The 24,013-nt window shown below is 31.4% G+C and overlaps 2 protein-coding genes across 2 annotated transcripts in view; one reads left to right on the top strand and one right to left on the bottom strand.

Annotated features, from left to right (window-relative positions):
- Window positions 1–44: 44 nt before the first annotated feature.
- On the bottom strand, window positions 45–2,237 carry LOC140441067 (RAB6A-GEF complex partner protein 2). The gene is made up of 4 exons (XM_072531495.1): window positions 1,802–2,237; window positions 1,475–1,749; window positions 490–823; window positions 45–419 (listed from the first exon to the last, which is right to left on the bottom strand). The coding sequence occupies exons 1-4, from the start codon at window positions 2,139–2,141 to the stop codon at window positions 205–207; spliced, it is 1,164 nt and encodes a 387-aa protein (XP_072387596.1). The 5' UTR covers window positions 2,142–2,237; the 3' UTR covers window positions 45–204.
- Window positions 2,238–2,350: 113 nt separating this feature from the next.
- Window positions 2,351–24,013, top strand: part of PKD (serine/threonine-protein kinase D3) — a 63,563-nt gene continuing 41,900 nt past the window's right edge. The window contains exons 1-2 of the mRNA XM_072531492.1: window positions 2,351–2,864; window positions 16,912–17,056. Of these exons, the coding sequence (XP_072387593.1) occupies window positions 2,733–2,864; window positions 16,912–17,056 (277 nt within the window). The 5' untranslated portion in view covers window positions 2,351–2,732. The remainder of the gene's footprint in view (window positions 2,865–16,911; window positions 17,057–24,013) is intronic.

Genomic DNA, 24,013 nt, shown 5'->3' with positions numbered 1-24,013 from the left:
ATTTTGAATCAAATTCTAATAATAGTTAAAAAAAAACAATATACTAAGTCAAATAATACTTTAATTTACAATATTTAAATATATCAGTAATAAAATGCTAACATGTAAATATAATAACATAATGTACAAGTGAGAATTAGATCATATATAAATATGTGAGTTGTATCATGATAAATGTAACAAACATTTTTATTGCAATATATTTCACCTAATAACTAACTTATGAACATTATTTGCTAAGACACCCTGTGCAACATGTGTGGGTGTAGTTGAGTATAGTTTTATGGGCAAACTCCAGACCATAGTTTCCACAGTTACCTCTGAAGGTGCTCTCCAGTCAGTGTCCTCTAGACTTGGTGGAGATAAACCCTTGTTGGTGCTAGTCACAAACTCAAAATGTAATCTCCACGTTAAACTCACTAAAAAATAAATATAATACGGCTTTGTTAAAACAAATTAATAATTTAACAAGTTTGTCAGTAATCTTACCTAGTTTTGTGGCAAAATCTGGGGTTACATACAAAGGTATGGGTAATATCAGCTGTGTATAATCATATCCTAAGCAAACTTCATGAAAGTTTCCAAAAGTAATAATCCTAGTCTGCTTTGAATTATCTTCAGCAGCACCTTCAATAATTGTTTTTTCCTCACACTGTAGTGATACTGAAACTTGTATACAGCTAACTGTAGCTACTGTAAAGTCAAAAGTTCCTATTATGTCTTCTCCTAGCTTATAGGCTGGCTTGAAGAGACAGAATCGAGCTACCCTGCCCCATGTGTTGGTGATCATGTAGGAATTTGGATTTCTTCTTGCAGTAACGTTCTATAATTTATTAAAAAAATTATATAAAGTGAATTGTCTTTTTATGATTCTATGAGTAATACTTGACATACTTATAATTCTTAAATGAAAAAACACTAATGGGGACATATTTATATAGAGCGGAGTAGATTAGAATAGCAGAAGAGAAGCAAGTGTCATATTGGATGGACTTCAAATGAAATGGAATTGTCGAAATTACCAGAAGTTAGAATTTGGAGAGATTTGGTCCTCAAAGTCTAAATTGTACACATCTAATTCTGGTGAGAAGAAGTAAAGTATCATGGGGTAATATTAGACTCAATGCTTACTTGGAATCACCAGATAGAACAAATAAAATAACTAATAAATGATGATTGCTGACCATATTTTACCCAGATACAAGCCTAAAGTACCTTTCCATATGGACATTTGCCTATGAGAGAGATACGGTAGAGGAAACACTTGACCCAAATATGCAAGGTTATATCTGGTACTGGTACACAGACTGGTCTGGTGCAGGAATATTCAGTGAGGTGAAAATTTAAACAAAGGCAAAGACAAATTAACATAGGGCTCTGGAACTGAAGTAGATCAATGCACAGACAGACTGACAGTCAAACAATATTATTTAAAATAGAACTTTTATAACAAAAAAAAACAAAGTCTACTTACTTGTAGACTTTGAAGTGCAATTTCTAGTGGACTTTCCTTTTTTCTGATTTCCAAAAATGGATTTGCAGGTGTCAATTCCTCTGTAGTGTCATTACATAGAGCAACAGCTTCATTTAATAAAGTTTCACAAAGAGGAAGAACCCTTATGGGCACTCTTAACAATTTAACAGGACTATTAACTCTTTGTGTGCCTATTGTGATTTTGTATGAATATTTCACTAACTGTCCTCTATAGGATGGAGGGGAATCGTTTGGGATTTTTTCTCTATAGATATCTAGAAATAAACAACATTACAAATCAATTTATGCCCGTAATACTTTACTTACATGTTTTTGACTGTCCAGGAGATAATCTCAAATCACAAAAAAGTATTTTTGGTTTTGTAGCTACTTCAACTCTTGCATTTTCATTAGTATGTACACTCAAAGCAGTAACAGGAAAATTCGATATATTTTCAGAGGCCCTATCTTTGGGAACTTTTGAATCAGTAAAGCATTGGCAGTGGATTTGGGCTGAGGCCCAAGCTAAACTTTCAAATACATCCGTGTGGCTTTGAGCAACTGTATGTGTAGGAGAAGGAGGATGAATAAAAGTGACACTACATTCTAAGGTTTCACCTGATAGAAATACATGACCATGGGGCAATTTTGCAACCACTTCAATCATTTTTGTGTTAAACAGATTTATAATGTTTACAAATTGAATTAAACGTCATCGTCATCCTAATCTAACAATTTCTAACCTTAGTTTTATAATGAACTAGATAAAAAGAAGCAGAGGATGATTTCTTAGTGAGTATGTAGCTCTTTTGAGATATTAGCTGTAGAAAATCTGGGTCATATGATGGAAGATATTTAATTACCTTTGGCAACATTGTATTATCTTAAACGTCACGAAAGGCGAAGGCCAAGACAAATGTCAAATGTGGTGGTTTGTGTTGAGAAGTTATGTTTTTTAAGTTTCTCCCCGTAAAAATTGAAAATTTCTTTAAAACACGGTGGATTAAACCCCTCATAACAGTCCTCCACTTTCAGTGTCTTAAATATTGACGAAAAGGTTGTAGAAATGTGTTAAAAATGTAACAAAGTGTTCATAACGGTACCAGTAGATCTTGTTTTATTGAACCCAAATCTGGTATTTCCGAAAGGATGAAATAAATTAAATTAAGAACAACCGGTTCCGCACGTCTACACGAAATAAATTAATGCTAAATAAAATTTGAATATTTAGATAAGGATCATTTTAGAGCATTAAAAGATGGATAACCAAAAGTTAGAAGTTACATTCTTGTTCCAATTTGGGCTCATACGGGATACTATTACTGTCCCACAGGCTTCTCTGAATCTCAAAACTGTTAAAAATCTCGCAGTTAGCTTCCTTAATTCTAAGGTATGTATTTACAAATCTAGATTGATTCAATTTTCAGTATGTATATTTTCATAGATTGGAGAAAAGAATTTGTGTCAGTTAACTAATTACATTCCAACAGTTGGTTAAGTGTATTTTACACATTTTATGTAATTTATTAATAGAAACAATAATAAATATAGTAAGTTCCAATCTTAGGATTTAAAAACAAATTAAACAGATCAAGAAGGAAATATTTTTCAATACTTTCACATTAAATACTTACCTAAAAAGTATTTTTCTTGCCTTCAGTGGGTTATAATTTAAAATGGATATAAAATTCAGGTGCTATAAAAGCTGTAAAACCAGTTGCATGCTTTAAGTTTTTGAAATAAAAATAGAAATGACATTTTTACTTTATTAGTTTGAAATGAACTTAAATAATGAAACAGAAAATATTGAGTGTTTGTTTAAAAATCATGCTTACAACTTGGAGAACTATCAATAGTTCTTAGGAATTTATTATTACAACTACAATTTGAATATATTCCTTGAAATAACAAGCAGTTCTATTAAGTATATAGTTCTAGGTAAAACAATTAAATAACTATGGCAAAAAATGATTTTTAAATATTTAGAGAGATTTTGTATTTAAAAACATACAAAATGCTAACTACTGGTTATTGAGTGGAAAGTTTCAAAATAACAAAGTTAATGGAAGTTTATTAAAATTAATTCTGCCAATAAATGTCAGTAGGTGATCTAATAAACATAGTAAATGAGATATTACAAAAAAGCTATAAAAACTGTTATACCTATCATTATAACTTTTAAGTAAACATTTTATATAAAATAGCCAAACACAGAAAACAAAAGATTTTAAACAAATTATGTGTGTCCCAGATGAAAATAATAAAATACTAAGTACCAATAGCAATTCTAATATTTCCTACATGGCGAAACTAATAAAATACTAGTTCATAAAAAGGATGTAAAAAACCAATGAAAAAGTACTTTGACAGTTTATTAAATGAAGAATTTGACAGAAAACCAGTTGAGTTAACAGAGAGAGTAACAGTAATGGTGACCAAAATAACAAATGAGGAAGTTTTTATTTATTTATTAACCAGAGAATTCATTTTTCAAATATAATATAATATAAAGAATCCTAAACTAACCATAATTTATATTTAAATGGGAATAAGCCACATTAAAGGTTAAAATACATTTATTGACGTTTCAATTTCCACTTCGGAAATCGTTCTCAAAATACAAACATTAGTAAATTAAACAAATTTTGTTTTTTGTTACTTAGTGAATAATTCTTCTAATAATTTAATTTTATCTGACTCATCTATATTGACAATTCAGACATACCTTATACATTTTAAAGTAGACAACTTTAAAATGATATTGCCAATATTGTTGAGTTGCTTTCCTGGGACGACTTTACTTATAAGATAGTTCATTCGATTACATGAAATCAACTTTAACTTGAGAATATCCGTCAGAAAAGATCATAACATGTAATTCGTCTTTAAAAAGACAAATACATGCCATGATGACAGTAAAATTCTCCTGTTAGTGATTCCATAGTAAATTATGAGGGAAAAACCAGGAAAAAAACCTCATAATACTATCCCGACATGGTAAGTATTTGATCGTGCATTTAGTTTACCTTCAATAAACACCAAATTCCGATTTTATGTTTGTTATTTAAAAAACATAAATGATGTATTCTCCATATGTTACTGACTTACCAATACTGGTATTTTCCTTTTAATAACTTCCTCTTTCAATATGGGTAACCAGATCCTACTACATTCTGCCGAGGAATTCGCGACACAATTGGTCTCATTTAGCATAATTAGAGCCGCTTCTTTGATTTTTCTCTTTTTACCATCCGTTTCTTTTAGGACTATATTTGAATCATTCCTATAAATATAAATAAACGTATTTTAACCTTTAATGTGGCTTATTCCCATTTAAATATAAATTAATTTAAAATGCCACAAGAAAATAGCTTCAGAACAATATTAAACTAACCATGTTGAACAATAATAAAACAATAAAGAGCAACAACATATAAATAACTACATATATCATAAAAATGAATACTTAAAACAAAAATATGGAATCTACAACTCATTTAAAGCTAGTTGAATGCTATGTTTAAAAACGGGCAAAGATATTCTAGTAAAACCTACACTCTCATCACTGAATAGAATAGAAATATACTTTATTGTGACTGAAAATTGTACAAATTTTATGGACAAAGCTTACAAAAAGTCAGAAAAATAACAAATAGCAATTTAAAATTTATTGAAATTACATAAATTGTCGATATCACAAAATAAAAGATAAAATAAACAATTGATTGCAAAATTTAAATAAATTGCAAATTGCATAATAAATCCCTACAAACTAATAAGTTTAAGTTGCTGCATGTGATATTAAAATATATATAAAAATACTTTAGTTACTTGTACATAAAGGTACTGTAATTTAATAGATAGGCTTTTATCAATTTATGGAACTTAGGGAAAGATGTTGCAGATTTAAGTTTTAAATGGAGGTGGTTGTATAGTTTTTTTTGCCGAATATAATATAGATCTCTTTACTAACTCAGTGGATGGGATCAGTAAATACAGATTAAAGATTGAGTTTCTGGTGGAGTAGTCATGATTAGGTCTTGCTTGAAAAACATATAGGTGTTTACAAATTAAGCAAACAGTTTCTAAAATATATATAGGGGGAAGCATTAATATCTCAAGATTTTTGAACTAGCTTCTGCAATGTGTTATTCTAATGAAGCCAAAAAGATACTGTATTACTCTTTTTTGTAATGTTAAAGTAACATCATTGGGCAGATGTACTAGAACTCCAAACTGAACGTATAGCCAAGCTGAAATGGAATTGGGCAGGTCACATAGTGAGACTGAAAGACACAAGATGGACCAGAAAACTAATTGACTGGCGCCCAGGAGAAAACAAACGCAGCAGAGGAGGACCACCAACATGAAGAAATGGCAACAAGAAGCACAGAACCGTGAAGAGTGGCGAAAAATGGGAGAGACCTATGTCCAGCAGTGGACAGAAGAGGTTGCATGATGATGATGATGACTAGAACTCCAAAAAGGAAGACCATATGGAAGATGAGACTTGAACAAAGAAAAATATGTTATTTTGGAAGATGTTAAATTGATTGCCTTTGAAACAGATCTTATTGCATAGCAGGCTGACAATAGTTTCTTACTTAAAACATTGATATGAAGGGACCATTTAAGGTTGCTGTCTATAAATCATAATCTATTGACAAGTTGGGAGATACTTGCTGCCACTGAACTATAAAAACCATAGTTAGTGCTGTTATATGGAATATCAAACAAGCAAGTATTTCTGCAAAGCAAAACAAAGGACTATTTATTTATGGTTATATCTGCTACCTGCTTTTGGTAGTAATACCATCAAATACAAACAACTTCATAACATGCAGATAATAAATTATACAATAATTTGGTGACAACTAACCCTGTTAGGTATTTTGAAGTGGAACAGCTCAAGCAGGACAGGGCAATAAATGTGGCCAGATACCAACTTAAACAGAAGTATTGCATCTGACATTATCCTGTGTTTTTGCAGAGTATAAAGCTTAGGTTGCATTAGGATATCTTACTAGAGTAAGTATGCAAAGGTCTATTCAATTTGTATGCTATAAACCATAGATTTGTTTGCTGAACTTTTTCAATAGCATTAACACGGATTTGGTAGAATAGAGACCATACAAATAATCCAAAATCATTTTGGAAGTACATCAATGATAAGTGATCTAGTCATAACCTACCTAACTCCTTATTTATCAAGTCCAATCGGCAACAAATGGTCAAGACATAGTTAATTTATTTATGAACTTCTTCCAAACTGTGTATTCACCAAATAGCAACAACCTTTGCATACTTATCCATCCATTAAATAGCAACTTTAGTACAAATATTTGTCCTAAGATTACCATGACTGATTACTGCTGTTCCAATGAAGTGCCTAATTTTTTATTAAAAATGTGTGTCTGTACCCCTGTAATGCCATTTCTTAATTGTTTAATAGATCTTTGGAAACCTCTATGTTTCCTTCTTAATGGAAAGCAAGTATATTTAAAAATGGTCAGAAAGACAACATTGAAAATTATCATAGCATTTGTATACAATCTGCAATCCCTAAGCTCTTTAACAGTCTTATAGCAAAGCAACTTTCTTGATTCTGCTAAGGCTGAATATTTCAATCACAAATGATTTTCGTAGCAAAAATTCCATTGCAATAAACTTTGTTTGCCATCAATCTGATATATTATCTCAAATGGAGGACTGTAAACAAGTAGATGCAATATACACAGATTTTTCCAAAGCATTTGATTGTGTAGATAACCAAATACATCTGGTAGAAGTCAACGAGTCAATATAGGTTTTCTTCTGCCTGACAGTATCTCAGTAACATCTGGAGCTCCTCAATGTGGCCACACTTCTCCACTTCTTTTTAATATCTTTGTTAATCACATCACTTCCTGTTCCCTAAATAGCAAATGTTGGCAGATGACTGACTTGAAATTTTGGAAAGTTACAGGTAGGCTAAAAGACCAAGCCTTGTTGAGAGATGACTTAGGTTGACTACAAAATTGGTACAATCAGAGCAAACTCCACTTAAATGTAAAAAAATGTTATTTTATAAGTTTTTCTTAAAGTCAATAGAATTGAAACAAGCTATACTATTAATAATCAGCCACTGAATTATGTTTCTTCTATTCAGGATTAGGGTGTTATTTTCAATGAGAAGCTTACTTTCTGTGACCACATAAACACTATTTCAGTAAAGGCATATAAACTTCTCAGTTTTGTTACTAGAAATTGCAAGTATTGCAATGATTCAACAAGATTAGTGTATTGATGCTTAGTTAAAATTATTTTGGAATACTGTTCAGTTATTTGGTCACCCTATTTTCAGAACAATATTGATACGTTAGAAAGAGTCCAGCATAAATTTTTGAGATATTGTGATTATTATGTTCACACTACTATTGAAAATTATGATTATTCCCCTATCAAACAACAATTATCTTTACCCTCACTCAAGAACTACCATGATATTTCAGGAGCTATATCTATATATAAGATCATAATAATATATTATATGGATTTATTTATTGTCCAAATCTGTTAAGCCAGATTAACTGTAATGTTCCCCATCAAGCTCTAATGTTTTTAATATTCTTTTTCACAGAACAACATATGGTATTCACAACCCACTGGATAGATACATGGGGCTATTAAATGATCTCGATTTTGAAATTTTCAATATAACTTTAACTTATTTAAAAATATCTCTTGCTTTGTGATATGTATATGTATTGTTGAATTTTGTTCTTGTTATATTTTTTGTTTTTTAGTATGTACCATTTTTAGATTCAGTTTTTAAACTTTTTGATATTGATTTTAAATTATAATTAATTTCAAGTTTTGAATCCTAATTATGATATTGTATATTTTAATTTAAACTGTTAATGGAGTTATATTTTCAACTAAAATTGTGATTCATTTCCATTAAAGATAGTGAATATCAATTTATAAGTCTCCTAACAGAGCTGGAAAAGAACCATAATTGATAAATAATTTGATTCTCAAAAGGATAAGTCAACTGAGTTTAATTGTCTTACATATGTGCATATTTTGCCAGGCATTTTGGATAAATACATGTAATTTATACTGATTTTTCTAAGGCCTTTCATACAGTTAATCATATTGATCTGCTGAGAAAGTTATAGTTTTTAGGAACTGGTTAGTTTTAAGTAGGTTCACCTGCTATCTTTCGAAAAAAGTCCTTGATTATCAAGGTGAATAGTCTTCAATTTCAATAAAAGTCCTATCTGAGTTGCCTCAAGACTCTCACCTAGGACCTTCTTCTGTTTAATATTTTTGTTAATGATATTGGTGATTGTTTCTGCCTTCTAACTGTGGCTTCTACAAACTGTAATTTAAAAATAACATCAGATTGGGCAGCTATACTAGAGCCCCAAAAAGGAAGACCATATCAGAGATGACAGCGTGACAAATGAATGGAGGAGCAGATACAACAATGAAATAGAGACTCTCTTCGGGAAAGGAAACATCGTAAGATACATAAAAGCCAATAGATTAAGATGGGCAGGCCACGTGGTACGGAGTGATGACGACAGACTGATTAGCAATGTGTTTTGGGAAAGACCAGATGATAGAAGATCGACAGGAAGGCCTAGAAAAAGGTGGAAAGACGCAGTCAGGGAAGACCTGGAGAAGATGGAAGTAAGACCATGGGAAATAATAGCACAGGATCGGAATCAATGGAAGGCAATAGTAAACGCGGCAAAAACTCACGAAGAGTTGTAAAAGCCAATGATGATGATGATATCAAAGATGAGACTCGAACAAAGAAAAATATGTTATTTTGGAAGATGTTAAATTGATTTCAATAATCCATTGACAAGTTGAGAGATACTTGCCACTGGACTATAAAAACCATAGTTAGTGCTGTGATATGGAATATCAAACAAGCAAGTATTTCTGGTATAGCTGCCAACAAATTATTGCAAAAAACCTTATCTTAAGCTTATTAAAGTCATTTGTATTTGAGCGGTGTTGGTAAGTTTCACAAGGTATCTACCATAAACAAAGAGAGCATTATTGATATTGATGAAAGAGAGATATTGGTGATTGTTTCCAGTAGAAATAATTATAAGTATGAGGCAGCTAGGATGGCTCTGTCATATACATATACAGTCTGACCAAATTCACTTTGCAATTGAGATTTGGATGCACACTGGTGTAAACTGGAATTTTCTGAATTTTATTTTGGTAACGTCTTGCCAAGTAAAATACCTGCACGGAGTGTACATTCGTTTCCTGTCTCTCTTACGAGTTCCACAGTCTCCATTCTCTTTGTGCGCCTCTCAAATACAAAGTGAATTTGGCCAGACAAAATTCTGTAAAAAATGACAAATGACTGGAAAAAAAGTATGTAAAATATTGATATTCTGATTTTGTACATATAGTTGTATATTAAGCATTTCTTTGGTTGAATTGAAAATACTGTTGATATTTTAATAAAGAAACCTTACATATGTTATTATCTTGAATTTGAACCATTATCTTGAAATATTGTGAGACCTTCCTGTGGCATAGTTGGTTGGTTTTTCCAGATCGAACATGAGTATAAATGATTGTGATATGTCCTATGTATATGTATATAAAACCTGAAATTATGAAAGATGAAACATTTTTGGGAATATTCAAGCGTTAGATACTCCACAACATATTTGGAGCTATAAACGATCAAGGGCAGTGCTCTGGTGCAAAAGGTATAATTTCCTAACCTGCTTAGAGCAGGTCAGGATCCACAGAGGATTGTCAAGCCAAAGATGGTGATGATTAGACTTCGGCAAATATGCATATTGCATATTTTGCATATTGTGCATATTTTATGCAAATATTTCATATTTTGGCATATTTGTATAAAAGTTTGCATAAAGTGCATAAAAGTTCAGATTTTTATACTGTATTTGAAAATTTTTAAACATACCAATTTATTTCAATTCTTGTATAAAATTTTGTAGTCATTTTAATCAAGAAATGATCTAAGTACGTAATCTCTACAGGTACAAAACATTTACAATTTCAAAGAAGATCAATTTAAGTAGCCCTCAACATTCTTAGAAAGTCTCGGTCACTGAGGCATTCAGTTATTGGATAATCGCTAAGGGTTCGCTCATTTGCATTTTATGATCTAATCCCCAAATCTATCTACAATTTATTGTATCTTAACAGCAGGTAAACGGCTAATAGTTTTGTTCCTAATTTAGGGATTTTCCAAAATCTCCCAGTTTATTGAATTAGGTACCTAAACATTTCTAATTTGATGCTCAGATTTGTAAATAATTTTTGTTTTGATATTCAAAGCGTAAACACTCGTTGTGCGTAACAAAAAGGAAGATTGTGATTTTATAATGCTTAAAACAACCAGTGCTTCAACTTGGATTAAACCTTATAAAGAGCTGTCTATGGATATGGGAAAAATCTACTGTTCAGTCTGTGGCAAAATTGTAAGTATCTAATATTTTCTATTAAATATCTAATATTTCATACATACAGGGTGTTTCCAAATGACACTTACAACGTTTGACTGTAGATACTTCTCGAAAAATTGAACAAAACGATATAGTTAATGAGGGGTCAAACTTATTTACTTTTCGAGATACAGGGTGTTAAAATTAAAAAAATTAAATTCTTTTAGTTAATAACAACAATAACTTTAAAACCAATAAACGTATTTACTTGAAATTTAGTACTCGTAGGTTGTTTTTAAATGAAAAATAGCTTCCTTTAGTGAGAAAAAATTGTCCATGGTACAATACAATGGTGTGTATTTAGAAAAATTTTTCACCTTTACTTTTTTTATGAAGTCAGCTATTCTAAAACACAATTATTTTTATTGTAATTGAATTAACAAAAAAAAACTTTTGTTGAATTTTAAAATAAGTTATATGATGTACTAATGGTTAGTAACAAAAACTAATTTGTGGATTAATACTGCATTTAAAACACTTAGCGAGTGTTTTTTTTCCAAACCAGTTATTTGATTAACCAAAAACACCTTGTATATTTTTATATTTTAAAGGTTGGGTTAAAATAAAGGTTTTTATTTTTATTTATAGATAGCATGTGAGAAGAAATTTCAGATAGACCAACATGTGAGAACTGCTTCACACATTGCAAAAAAAGGAAAAATTGGAGGAAAACATCAAACTTCAATGGCCAAATGTTTCCAATCTACTTCAAAAAAATTAGATGAGCAAGAAACTTTTTATGAAGACTTGTGTCGCGCATTAGTGTCTGCAAACATACCGCTTTCAAAATTAGCAAATGTAAATTTTAGTTCGTTTCTAAAAAAATATTGCAAACTTAATGTTCCAAGTGATCGGTCTCTAAGAAGAAATAATGTGAACGGGCTATACTCGTCGGTGTTAATTAATATTAAGGAAGACATTGCAGATAATTATTTTTACATATCTGTAGACGAAACCACTGATTCCTCAGGAAAGTATATTGCTCATTTATTGATTGGTGTTCTTAAAGAAGATACCTTACCAAAATCTTATCTTATTTCATGCCAGCAACTTGAGAAAACAAATGCTTTAACAATTTCGCGTTTTATACAAGAAACATTAGCAACTTTTTTTCTTCTGACAACTATTCCTTCTAATAAATTACTGCTTATTTTATCGGATGCTGCTCCTTATATGGTGAAAGCAGGACAAAATTTAAAAATATTTTTCCCAGATTTAATACATGTTACTTGTGTAGCGCATGGATTAAACAGAGTTGCAGAGGAAATACGAAAAAAGTTTCCTCTTGTAAATACCATGATATCCAGTGTCAAAAAAGTATTTCTTAAATCTCCTATAAGAATTCAACTTTATAAAGAAATGCTACCTAACATTCCTCTTCCACCACAACCTATTTTAACGCGATGGGGAACATGGTTAGAAGCAGCTAATTTTTATGCAGATCATTTTGTTAAAATAAAGAACATAATTGATACGTTAACAGATGAAAGTTCCCAATCTCTTTTGGATTCTAAACAAACTTTTCAGAGTAACTTGCTTCAACAAGAACTTTCATTTATAAAATCAAATTTTAGTTTTGTTCAAAAAACAATTAGTTAGAATCACCAAAACTGTCATTGTTCGAAAGTACAGCATTAATAAAAGAATTTGCGTCATGTTGTCGGAACGTTAGAGGTAATATTGGAAAAGATATTTTAAAAAAATTTGAAGCTACTATGGAAAAAAATAAAGGTTACCATATTTTTTCTGAAGTAGTCAGTGTTCTAGCTGGAAATATTTCGGAAACAATTAATTTAGAACCAAATGTTTTGGTTAGTTTGAAAAATGCTCCCGTTACATCAGTTGATGTTGAACGAAGTTTTTCCATATATAAATATATGTACTCAGACAGAAGCCACAAGTTTTTGTTAGAAAATTTTGAACACCACTTGGTCATTTATTGTTACCATAATTCTAAATAAGTTTATTCATACTTAAAAATGATGTAGTTACTTAAAATAAATGTAAATCTTAATGAATAGTAGGAAATATTTAGTTATTTACACTTTTTTTTTAAATAAAATTGTTACTATTTTACGATTTTTTTATTTATTTGTATGCATATTTTGTAAAATATTTGCATATTTTCGGGTAAACACGTGCATATTTATGCGCATATTTTCTACATTTTTATTTGCATATTTGCCGAAGTCTAGTGATGATAATGTCATTGATGAATGTATTCTGCTTGTACCAGTAATTTCTGATACAATTTCATAGGATTTTTTGTTCATTGACTAATGCGTGCATTAGGACTTCCTTCGGTAGGTTTAGTTGATCTGTCATGACATTTAGGTGATCATGCGTGGTGGTCTTCGTCATTGCATGTCAAACCTTTCTCCAGAAGAGATGTGCATGTTTGTATTGTTGTTTGGATGTTTTCCTTGGCATTTCCTACAGCTTATTAGTTTGATGTGGGTATATAATAACCGTTTAGAACATGGGATAGGAGAATGGATGCGGTAAACAGGATAGTGGTAGTTTTTAAAAAACACTCCTTCACTTAATAGTTTTTGAAAGATGAGTAACCTCTCGTAATTATTCTAATCAGAGGTGTAAGTTTCCCGGTTTTTTTTTATGTAATTCTTTTGCCGTATTTACGGTTTATTCCGTTATTTGTAAGGTGGTCTTTTATATGTGTTTCTTCAATATCCAATTCTACTGATGACACAGGCGAAAGTTGTGTTGAGTGATTTATTGGTGTTGATTGATTTTGGTTAGAATATGTTTCTCTGGCCACTATTGACTGGACTAATACATTCAGCTGTGTTTTAATGTGATTCTTATCTTGATTGCTTTTTAAAATAAAACCACTTTCTAGTCTTTATTATCATGTCAGAGAAATTTCAATTTCTTGCATTCCAAAAATTTGCTAATTGTATTCTTGATAATTATTGATCTGTTTTCGATTCATGATGTTTTTCCTCTGTATATAGTGAATAGTTGTGTGTGTTGTTAATTACATGTTTTTGATGGCTTTAAATGTTAATGTTTCTTTGTGAATTTGGTTGGGATTGGATAATTGGGTTTTCAGAAGAAAGTAGACTTAATATGTTTTGTTGTGATAGTTGTGTGTCTTTTTTGTTGAATTTGGTAAATGTGATGCTCTGTGGCGTCGTTTCTTTTTTTTTTTACTTTTTTCCACTTTCATTTGTCCTCTATTTCCATATATTCTTCCGAGATCTAGCCCCTGCAGCTTTCGGATGCTTTCGTTTTTTTTTAAGTTTCCTATTTTTGGTTTTTCTAACTATTTACTATTATAGTATATTTGAAGAATAAGCTGGAGTAAATTCTCAGAATACTAATCTTCGCACCTCGAAATACATAGGCGTGCACATCTTCTAACTAAAACGTAATCTTAAAAGAAAAGTTTGCCTTAAATTTATTTGGATATTTAGAACAAAGTAATCCAATCCAATACTGGTTTAAAATAAAAAGATATACATAAAAAGAATAAAAATTCTATTATTTGTGAAACATACAGTTAATATAAAATAATAAAATACAATAAATTATACTGAAACGTAAAATACATACAGAAAAACTGTAAATTTTTATATATTCCTATTAATAAATAATAATATTCTTAATACTAATAATATTGGAAATAAGAATGAAAATTATATTAGCAATAAAAAATAAATAAAAAATAAACAATGAAGTTGTCGGCAATTAGTTCAAATGTAAAATAAACTTCTGAGCTACAGTTTAAAGTTAAGCTTCCTCATATTCTGTTTCAGACGAAGTGTTATCCGATCCGGGATGAATTATTATAGGTTCTATACTGCTATCTATTATATGATCAAGCTTCCACATATTTTTCTCAATATCCATAACGTGATTAATACATTTTTGCCAATGTTCAGTCGTTACTTCGGATATTGATTTATGAAAAAGAATAGTAACATCTGACAATTTAAAAGTTGTATTATTTCGAGCAACATTACTTTTAACTTCGGCCCATACTAATTCAATCGGATTTAGCTCGCAATGATACGGTGGTAATCGAAGTATTTCAATTCCTCGTTTTTTGGCTATTTCCTCAATGACATATTTTTTATAATTTTGTTTATTAATTTTAGCAAGCTCTAATAATTCTGCTTTTGTCATTGTATCGTCAAAGATTAAATTCTTAGAAGTTAACCACATTGCAATTTCATCTTTCCTCCATTGAGTAGTTGGTAAACGTTCAACTAATCTAGAGTGGTAACTTGCATTGTCCATCACAATAACTGAATTTTTAGGTATGAATTCAATCATCTGTTCGAAATATTCTTCAAACACGTCTCCGTTCATCTCTTCGTGATAATCACAGGTCTTTTTTGATTCAAACAAAAGTAAACCCTCCTTAAGAAATCCATTCATACTACCTATATGGGTAACAATTAATCGTCGACCTTTACCTGTTGGTTCCTTGAAACCAGGTGAATATCCTTCCAGAAATGCTTGTCGACATGTTTTTATAGTTTTGTCTTTCCAAACTCTCCCTACAGTATGACCTTCATTAACCCATGTTTCATCTAAATAATAAATTTTCTTATTTTCTGTCCTCATTTTTTTTATTTTTCTGAGGTAGTCTCGTCTCCAACACACAATTTCTTCGGAATCGATAAGCATTGACTGTCTGCCCACTTTTTCATACTTAAAGTTTAACTCATGCAAAACTTTCCAAAGTTGGTCTCTACTTATTGTGGGTAAATCGGGATCGTCGGTAATGGCTTGTAAAACTTTATCTAAAGTTGGTATTTGTTTGTTAAAAAAAAATGAGTGGACCATTCTACGAATTGCATTTTTGAAGAATTCATCCACATTCACTTTCGACAATTTTGGTCTTCCTGGTCTCGGTTTGGGTGGCGTTATACCAGCTGATTTTTCCTCTTTTAAAATGTTATATACAGTTGATTTTGAATATCCCATTACTTTAGACGAAATTTCAACTATACTATCAACAGTATTGGAAGGATTGTGTTGCTTAAAATAATTGTAGACGTTAAGGATAACACTCTTTTCGTTAAGTGATAAATGATTCAACTTTAATTTTTTAACTGGTGTATAATCACACGTTAATTCCATATTCTATAAACTCACTATTCACTCTTGCAAAAAACAACTGTGTCAGATCTCTTCACTCGCTTATAATCGACTAAACAAAAATTTTCTGATATTAATGAATGACTATTTAAAGACCATTAACCATTTTATTAATCATTGGTTTTCCAAACAAAATCGAAATTTATACTATTTAAGATAGCGTTCACATTTATCAGAAACCATCTTTCGCTAATCGACTTTTTCTATCTAATCTATCAAAAGACCATTAACTAAATACCTGTGTATTTTAAGAGTTTCTTTATTTCTTGTTATTTAATGGGTCATTATCATAACGACAAAAATAACCATAAATAACGTTACTAAAATAAACAGATTTATATAAATATAATATGCTTTGAAAATGGTTTAAATATCTAACAAACCGAAACAAATAATGTAATACCCTTAAAGTACGTCTGTGACCAGCTGAAAAAACCCTAGCCTACACAGTTCTAACAATAGCAGGTATTTAAATTTTACGATAGTCCATGTGACATGGAAAAATTTCTATCTAAATAGTCAAACCCAACGTAAAATAAGCTAAAATATTGACGTTGTACGAAAAGCACACGTACTAAAATATGCTTAACAATTTAGTTTTTTTTTCTGAGAATTTACTCCAGCTTATTCTTCAAATATACTATACTAATTAACTTTAAATCGATTTTTAACTATTATCGTTAGCTAATTACAGATACCGGGCCGACATACGCCCTTTCTCTATGAATACCAAACGATTACTGCTAAGGCTAGATTAATGTCGTGTAAATAGTGAAAATGCATGAATCTATAAAATAGATTTATTTGTTTCAGATTCCAGATCATGGTGTTAATAGAATAGAAGATCGCATATTGTTGTTTCGCCATGCCTACAGCTCGAACAATATTTTACAGTTGATAAATTCGGCTTTAGAAATCTCAGATGAAACACTTATAGAAATAGTTTTAACAGCCAAAGGTAAGTTCAAATTTTATGATGTTGAAATAAGCTTGATTTAACACAGACAAAAATAATGAACTTATTATTAATACGTGAGTGGTAAATTATTACTAGATGGACTTTTTCTAATATTTTTAAAATGAAAGATATTAAGAACAACACCTATTACAGATATGTCATAAAATAGTTCCAGCAATGGGCATGCTAGGAAGAATTGCTAAATTTATATCTCTCTCATAGTAAAATGGTGTATTATTCTCTAATAATAATTACAATACCAATCACAAACAGCCTCATCCTCTTACGGTAGTACAGAACATGGCTGTTAAATATGTTTTTCAAACTGCCACGCCTTCATCCAACAGAAGATCTGTACTGTCCAAGAATACTCAATATTGAATCAATGTATATTATGCAAGTTTGTGTCTACATCTTCTTGTAGTTCCTTCTCCTATCGGAGGTTGGCTATCATCACAGGTATCCGTACTTTATTGGCGGCTGCTCTGAAAAGATCTACTGAGCTGCAACTATACCACTCTCTTAGGTTTCTTAGCCAGGAAATTCTTCGTCTTCTTATGGATCTTTTACCCTTTTGTTGGGTCCATGGTATTTTCAAAATCTTTCTATAGCACCACATCTCAAATGGTTCCAACTTCTTTATATTATCCACTTTTAGTGTCCAGCTTTTCATTCCATACAACAAAGACGAGAACACGTAGCATCTTAAGGCTCTTATCCTCAGCTCCAGAGGAAGGTCTCGATTAACAAACATTGTTTTCATTTTTATAAATGCTTGTATTGCAATTTCAATGCGTGTCCTTATTTGTCTACTTTTGTCATTGTTTTCATTTACACAGGTTCCCAGATATTTGTAGTTATTCACTCTTTCTACTTGTTTTCCCTCGATATCTAGCCTTCCTACTGTATGTTGCTTAGAAATAGTCATGCACTTGGTTTTCTTAACGTTCATTTGTAGTCCCCTTTTATTTATATTGTATTTAATGATATAAACTTGTTTGTTAAATGTGATTTCTTTAATTTGTATGCAGATGACACCCTACTTGCATGTTTTGATTCAAACTTAGAAAATGCTGTATCTAAAATGAACTCAGCATTGCAGTCTGTTAATAAATATTTAAAGATTAACAAACTAAAGTTAAATGTGTTAAAGATAAAGGCTATGTTAATAACAACGAAATACAAATACTCAAATATTGATATTAATACTATTAATCTTCAAATTGACAATGACAAAATAGAAATCATTACAACAATTAAGTACCTTGGTTTTAAATTGGATAATTTATTGTCTTTTAATGACCATTTTAATTACCTATTAAAAAAGATTTCTAAAAAATTATACTTTTTTTCAAGAATATCTAAAAATTTGTCAACTGCAACTAAAATTACAGTTTTTAATGCGATTATTCAACCTCACTTCGATTTTTGCTCGTCAGTTATTTTTCTCTTCAATTTAAATCAATCGGCCCAGTTGCAAAAATTACAAAATCGTGGAATGAGAATCATTATTGGTGGAAACAGATATACACCTATAGCAACAATGCTTAGCATGCTGCAGTGGGTTTTAGTTCAACAAAGGGTCTTTTACCTTACAATGTTGTTCATTTATAAAATTCTAAATAATTTGGCCCCTGCTTACTTTTGTGAGTTTATTACACGGAATTGTGATATTCACAATTACCCTACTCGAGGTAACTGCAATTTACACATTGTGAAAACAAAAAGGACGGCTTCAAGAAACTCTTTGTTGTTTAAGGGTTTTGATCTTTTTAATAAGCTTCCTCAAACAGTTAAAAGTTGCTCATCTATACAAATGTTTAAAAGCAAATTAATGGACCATATTAAAAGCACCAATAGTTAGGTAGTTGTTTTGTTTTCATGTTTTATGTTGTATATTATTGTTTTATATTTTTTAATAAGTGTAGATACTATATTTTAAGTGTAATTGTTATTTTTATCATATACAGTATAGTCCGTTTAGTACGACTTCGCATATAACAACTAACCGCTTTTAGCGACGTAAATAAGGCATAATGTTTGGTTTTAATCTAAGCCAACATGAAAAGACATGCGTTTATTACGACTCCGCTTATAACGACCGACCGCTTTTAACGACGGAATTTTAAACAATATTGTCCGGTTACAACGACAACCCATTAAAAAAATCGTAGATAAGAAGCTGTCTCTGCCCCGCGCACCTTCTTTACCACAACGTCGCTGACTGGAATGCGACTGTTTATTATTCGACAGTAATTCGCAGACGATTATTAGTGATTACGCATACAAAAATGGCTTCTAGAAAACGAAAATGTTTCTCCATTGAAGAAAAAAGTATAATAATACAACGTTTAGAAGCTGGCGAGTCAAATATAACGATTGCAAAGGAATTCGGTGTAAATCATTCCACAGTATCGACAATTAAGAAAAATAAACACAAGATAGAATCTTTATTCAATGCGAATGTTTTAAAACCGAAACGTGTGAGGGTGTCGTCTCAAAAACAAGTTGACTGTGCACTTTTAGAATGGTTTAAACTGCAACGTAATCGAGGAATACCTGTAAATGGGCCTATGCTTCAACAAAAGGCAAAGTTTTTTGCTAAAGAGCTAAACATTTTTAATTTTGATTGTTCGGCAAGTTGGATTAACCGTTTCAAGAATAGACACAATATTGTCGGCGGAAAAATTACTGGAGAGTTTTTGTCAGTTGAGCAGAACGATGTGAACGAATGGCTAACCAAAGTTTGGCCTAAGTTGCGCGAAAAATTTAGTGACGACGAAATATTTAATGCAGATGAAACTGGATTATTCTATAAACTAACGCCAGATAAAACATTAAAATTTAGAGGGGAAAAATGCTCGGGAGGAAAACTTTCGAAAGACAGAATAACTGTGATGGTTGCAGCTAACATGAGTGGTACGATAAAAAAGAAGTTGTTAATTATCGGCAAATCAAAGAACCCAAGATGTTTTAAAAATGTACTATCTCTGCCGGTATATTATGAGAGCAATCGCAAGGGCTGGATGACATCTGATATATTTATCAAAGGGTACGCGATTGGGACCGTGAACTGACTAAAAATAAGAAAAAAATCCTGCTTCTGGTTGACAATTGTCCAGCTCATCCCTCAGTCAGTGACTTGAAAAGCATAACTCTTACTTTCCTGCCTCCTAACACAACATCTGTGTTGCAACCTATGGACCAAGGAATAATTCGAGCAGTAAAATCAAACTTTCGTAAAAATCTGGTTCTAAAAATTGTCGTCAGTCTTGATGCAAATGAAGACACGAGTGCCAAGTTTCCGAAGATCACAATACTGGATGCCATTCTAATGATTTATGATGCCTGGAACAAGCTTACGACAGCGACGATTTCCAACTGTTATAAACATGCTGGATTTGTTCGAGATAGTCCCAGTGTCCCAGTGGCTGCCGACAACGACGATGATGATCAGGTTCCGCTGTCTCTCTGGGCGAGAGCTCTGAATAAAAGACTACCTATAGCAAATGAAGAACTTGAACAATTTTCTGCTGTTGATGATGATCTCGCAACGTGTGAGGAGCCTACTGACGAAAATATTCTACAAAATATTATCGTCAACAGCCAAGATAGCTACGATAATACAGATGACTGCCTGGAAGAAAATTGTACGTTTCCGAGTGTAAATGAAGCTCTCAAAGCTGCAGAAGTGTTGAATGTGTTTGTGCATTCTAATTTTAATGACGACAATATGAAAAGTCTTATGTCTCGTTTGCATAATGCAGTTCGTACTTGTTTTTATAAAAATCAAAAACAGTCAAAGATTACAGACTTTTTCCACTAGGTATTTCACTTTTAGTTATACATATTTATATATGTACGTATTATATGTGTATAGATATGTAGGTACATACATATGTATTTGGCAAAGTTTATGTGAAACTATTTTTTCATTTCTTTTCATTCCTATTAGAAATAAATATTTTGATTTGAATGTCTTTTTTTCTGTAATGTATCATGTAAACATTAATATGTAAATATTATGTCGTAAAAAACAAAAATCAAAATTGCCATCTCTTTATAACGACTTCCGGTTAGTACGACGCAATGACACAGGTCCCTTGGCCGTCGTTATAACCGGATTCTACTGTATGAATGTTATAAATTGATTAATTTTGTATGTATTAGGGCTTTCCCTATTTGAATCAATAAACTTCTTCTTCTTCTTCCATATTTTATACTGGCTTGATGTAATCTATTTACTAAGCGTTGCAGAGTTGCAGTGCTTCTTATGTTGTTCAAGATTTTTCCGTTTATTGATATACCCATGTTATATATACCCTGGCCTACACTCCTCTGATATTTCTTCCTTAAAAATAGCTTCGCTGTACAGATTGAATAACAATGGGGACAGCACGCAACCCTGTCTAACACCTCTTTTGATTTCCATAGTTTCTGTATCGACATTTTCGATTCTAACCTTTGCGCTTTGATTCCAGTAAAGATTGACAATAATCCGTATATCTCAACTATTCACATTCTTTTCTTTTAATAGTTTTACGAGTTTCTGATGTCAACTCTATCAAAAGCCTTATGATAATCTATAAAGCAGACATAGAGATCCTGGATCATCAGGTTGCGCGAGAACATTAAAAGCGAACAGAGCCTCTCTCGTTGGGGATGGGATTTGTATTTTCGTCTATAGTTTATTTTTATGAACGAGAGAGTAATTAGCATAATTTTAACTGGTAGCTCCGACCACTCCATGGGCGTGCTCAAGATTAATTGAAAAATTACTTTGAATAATTGTAAAAAATAAATGAATTATTTCAGTGTTATAAAGTGTTATGTGTATGTAAACAAAAGTGACCTCTTTTATCACACACTATATTAGAACTGACTGGCCTACATTAAAAAGGGTTTTAAAAAATTCACATTTTTTTTAATTTTTAAAAATTACAAAAGAGAAAAAGAGTTTTTAAAACCGTCTAAGGTATGTTAAATAGATGAATAAAAATATTAATATAAAACTTACAGCTACTTGTTACAAATACAAATCAGATTCAGAAGATGAACTTTCAGAACCAAGATTTATAATAACTGGCTCGATCATTTTATCAGTAATATTGTCCAGCTTCCACATTTTTTCCTCTTCTTTAATAGTGTGATTTACTGCCTTTTCCCAGTTTTCAGGTTTTACATTATTTACGGCCTCCAAAAACAACTGTTTAACATCATGAATTTTAAAAGTGGTATTTTTTCTTGAAACTTCACTCTTTATCTGTGCCCATACCAGTTCAATCGGGTTTAATTCACAATGATATGGTGGGGATCTAAGTACTGTCATTCCACGATTTTTGGCAATTTCATCAATTTCGTATTTTTTAAATTTTTCTTTATGAAGGGCACACAACGAATAAAGTTCCTTTCTTATAGATCCGGGATGGTACGTAATATTTTTTGAACTCAGCCAATTCTGCAAGGCTTTTTTTAACCACTTGGTTGTGGGCAGTCCTTCTATAAGTCTGGAGTGATAACTTGCATTATCCATTACTATTACACAGTTCTTAGAAAGAAGATCTATCATTTGTTCGAACCATTCTTGAAAGACATCAGCGTTCATGTCTTCATGGTAGTCACCGGTACGAGTTGATTCAAAAGTTAATAAACCACCTTCAACAAAACCGTCTGAACTGCCAATGTGTACTATTATCAGCCTGCGTCCCTTTCCTGATGGTGGGTTTAAACCAGTAGATAAGTTATTTACAAAAGCGTGCCTTTGACTTGTAACAGTTTCATCCTGCCAAAATTTATTTGGTGTATGACCCTCGTTGATCCATGTTTCATCAAGATAAAATATTTTTCTTTTTTGGTTTCTCATTTCCTTTATGGTTCTTAGAAAATGTCTTCTCCATATGACAATATCGCTTCTTTCTAATAAAATAGACTTTCTGGGATTCTTTTTCCAGCGGAAGCCTATTTCTTTTAAAAGTTTCCATAACGTACTTCGACTCATTTCTGGGTAATCCTTATCATCTCAAACTGAGACAAGAACTTTATCCAATGTTGGAAATTCTTGTCTAAAGAAGAATTCATGCACTTTCCGTCGAAGTCCTTCTTTAAAATGATATTCTATTTGAAATTTTGGTTTCCCTGGAGCATTACGTGGCATTTGAAAACTACCACATTTCTCTTCTTTAATAACTCTGTAAATCGTAGATTTCCCAACACCAAGTGTACTGCTAACTAACTCAACGGTCTCATCAACACTTTCACATAAACGTTTGTCTGTAAATGATTTAAAACAATTAAATATTAATGTTTTTTCATTAACTGTTAGAGGACCAATTTTTCGGCGTTTACACGGCACTTCCAAATTTTCCATAACACTAGTATACACAATAAACTGCACCTTGCAACTGAAGTACCTACTTTTAGTGAACTGTTAAGAATTTTGAATATGCCACTTGGACCTTCCTATATACAAAATGGAAAAACCCACTATCACATTTTCTGTGGAATAAGTTTAGAAGGTAATTATCTAGTCAATTACTGTCGTAGATTCCTGGAATTGAAGAATTAAATGTTTGATTGTTGAAACCCTTACTTCGTGGAATGCACTCATTTCAGATAAAATAAAACGTTTTATTTTATCTAAAGAATTAAACTTTATTTTGCAAATAGGTAGGTACTTATTAAACTTTTATTGGTTATATATAACCAATAAAATAAACATCTTACATTTCTTGCAAATTCATTAGTACCTGTTAACCTCCATCACTCCGCCACTGGCAACATTATTTAGGGATTAGTAACCCTCACAACTATTGTATTCTATTCTGCTCCAACCTTTATACCTGGTGGTCATACTCAATTTAAAATTGTTTTCCTATATACTTCTGTAAACTTGTTGACAAATATCTGTTTTTCATTGAGTCACCCGTATCAACAGTTTAGGGATTTGCATACATAATT

Source organism: Diabrotica undecimpunctata, chromosome 5 (genome assembly GCF_040954645.1).
Source record: "Diabrotica undecimpunctata isolate CICGRU chromosome 5, icDiaUnde3, whole genome shotgun sequence".
NCBI lineage: Eukaryota > Metazoa > Arthropoda > Insecta > Coleoptera > Chrysomelidae > Diabrotica > Diabrotica undecimpunctata.
The sequence above is the reverse complement of the archived record's forward strand: the minus strand, read 5'-3'. Positions and strand labels throughout refer to the sequence as shown.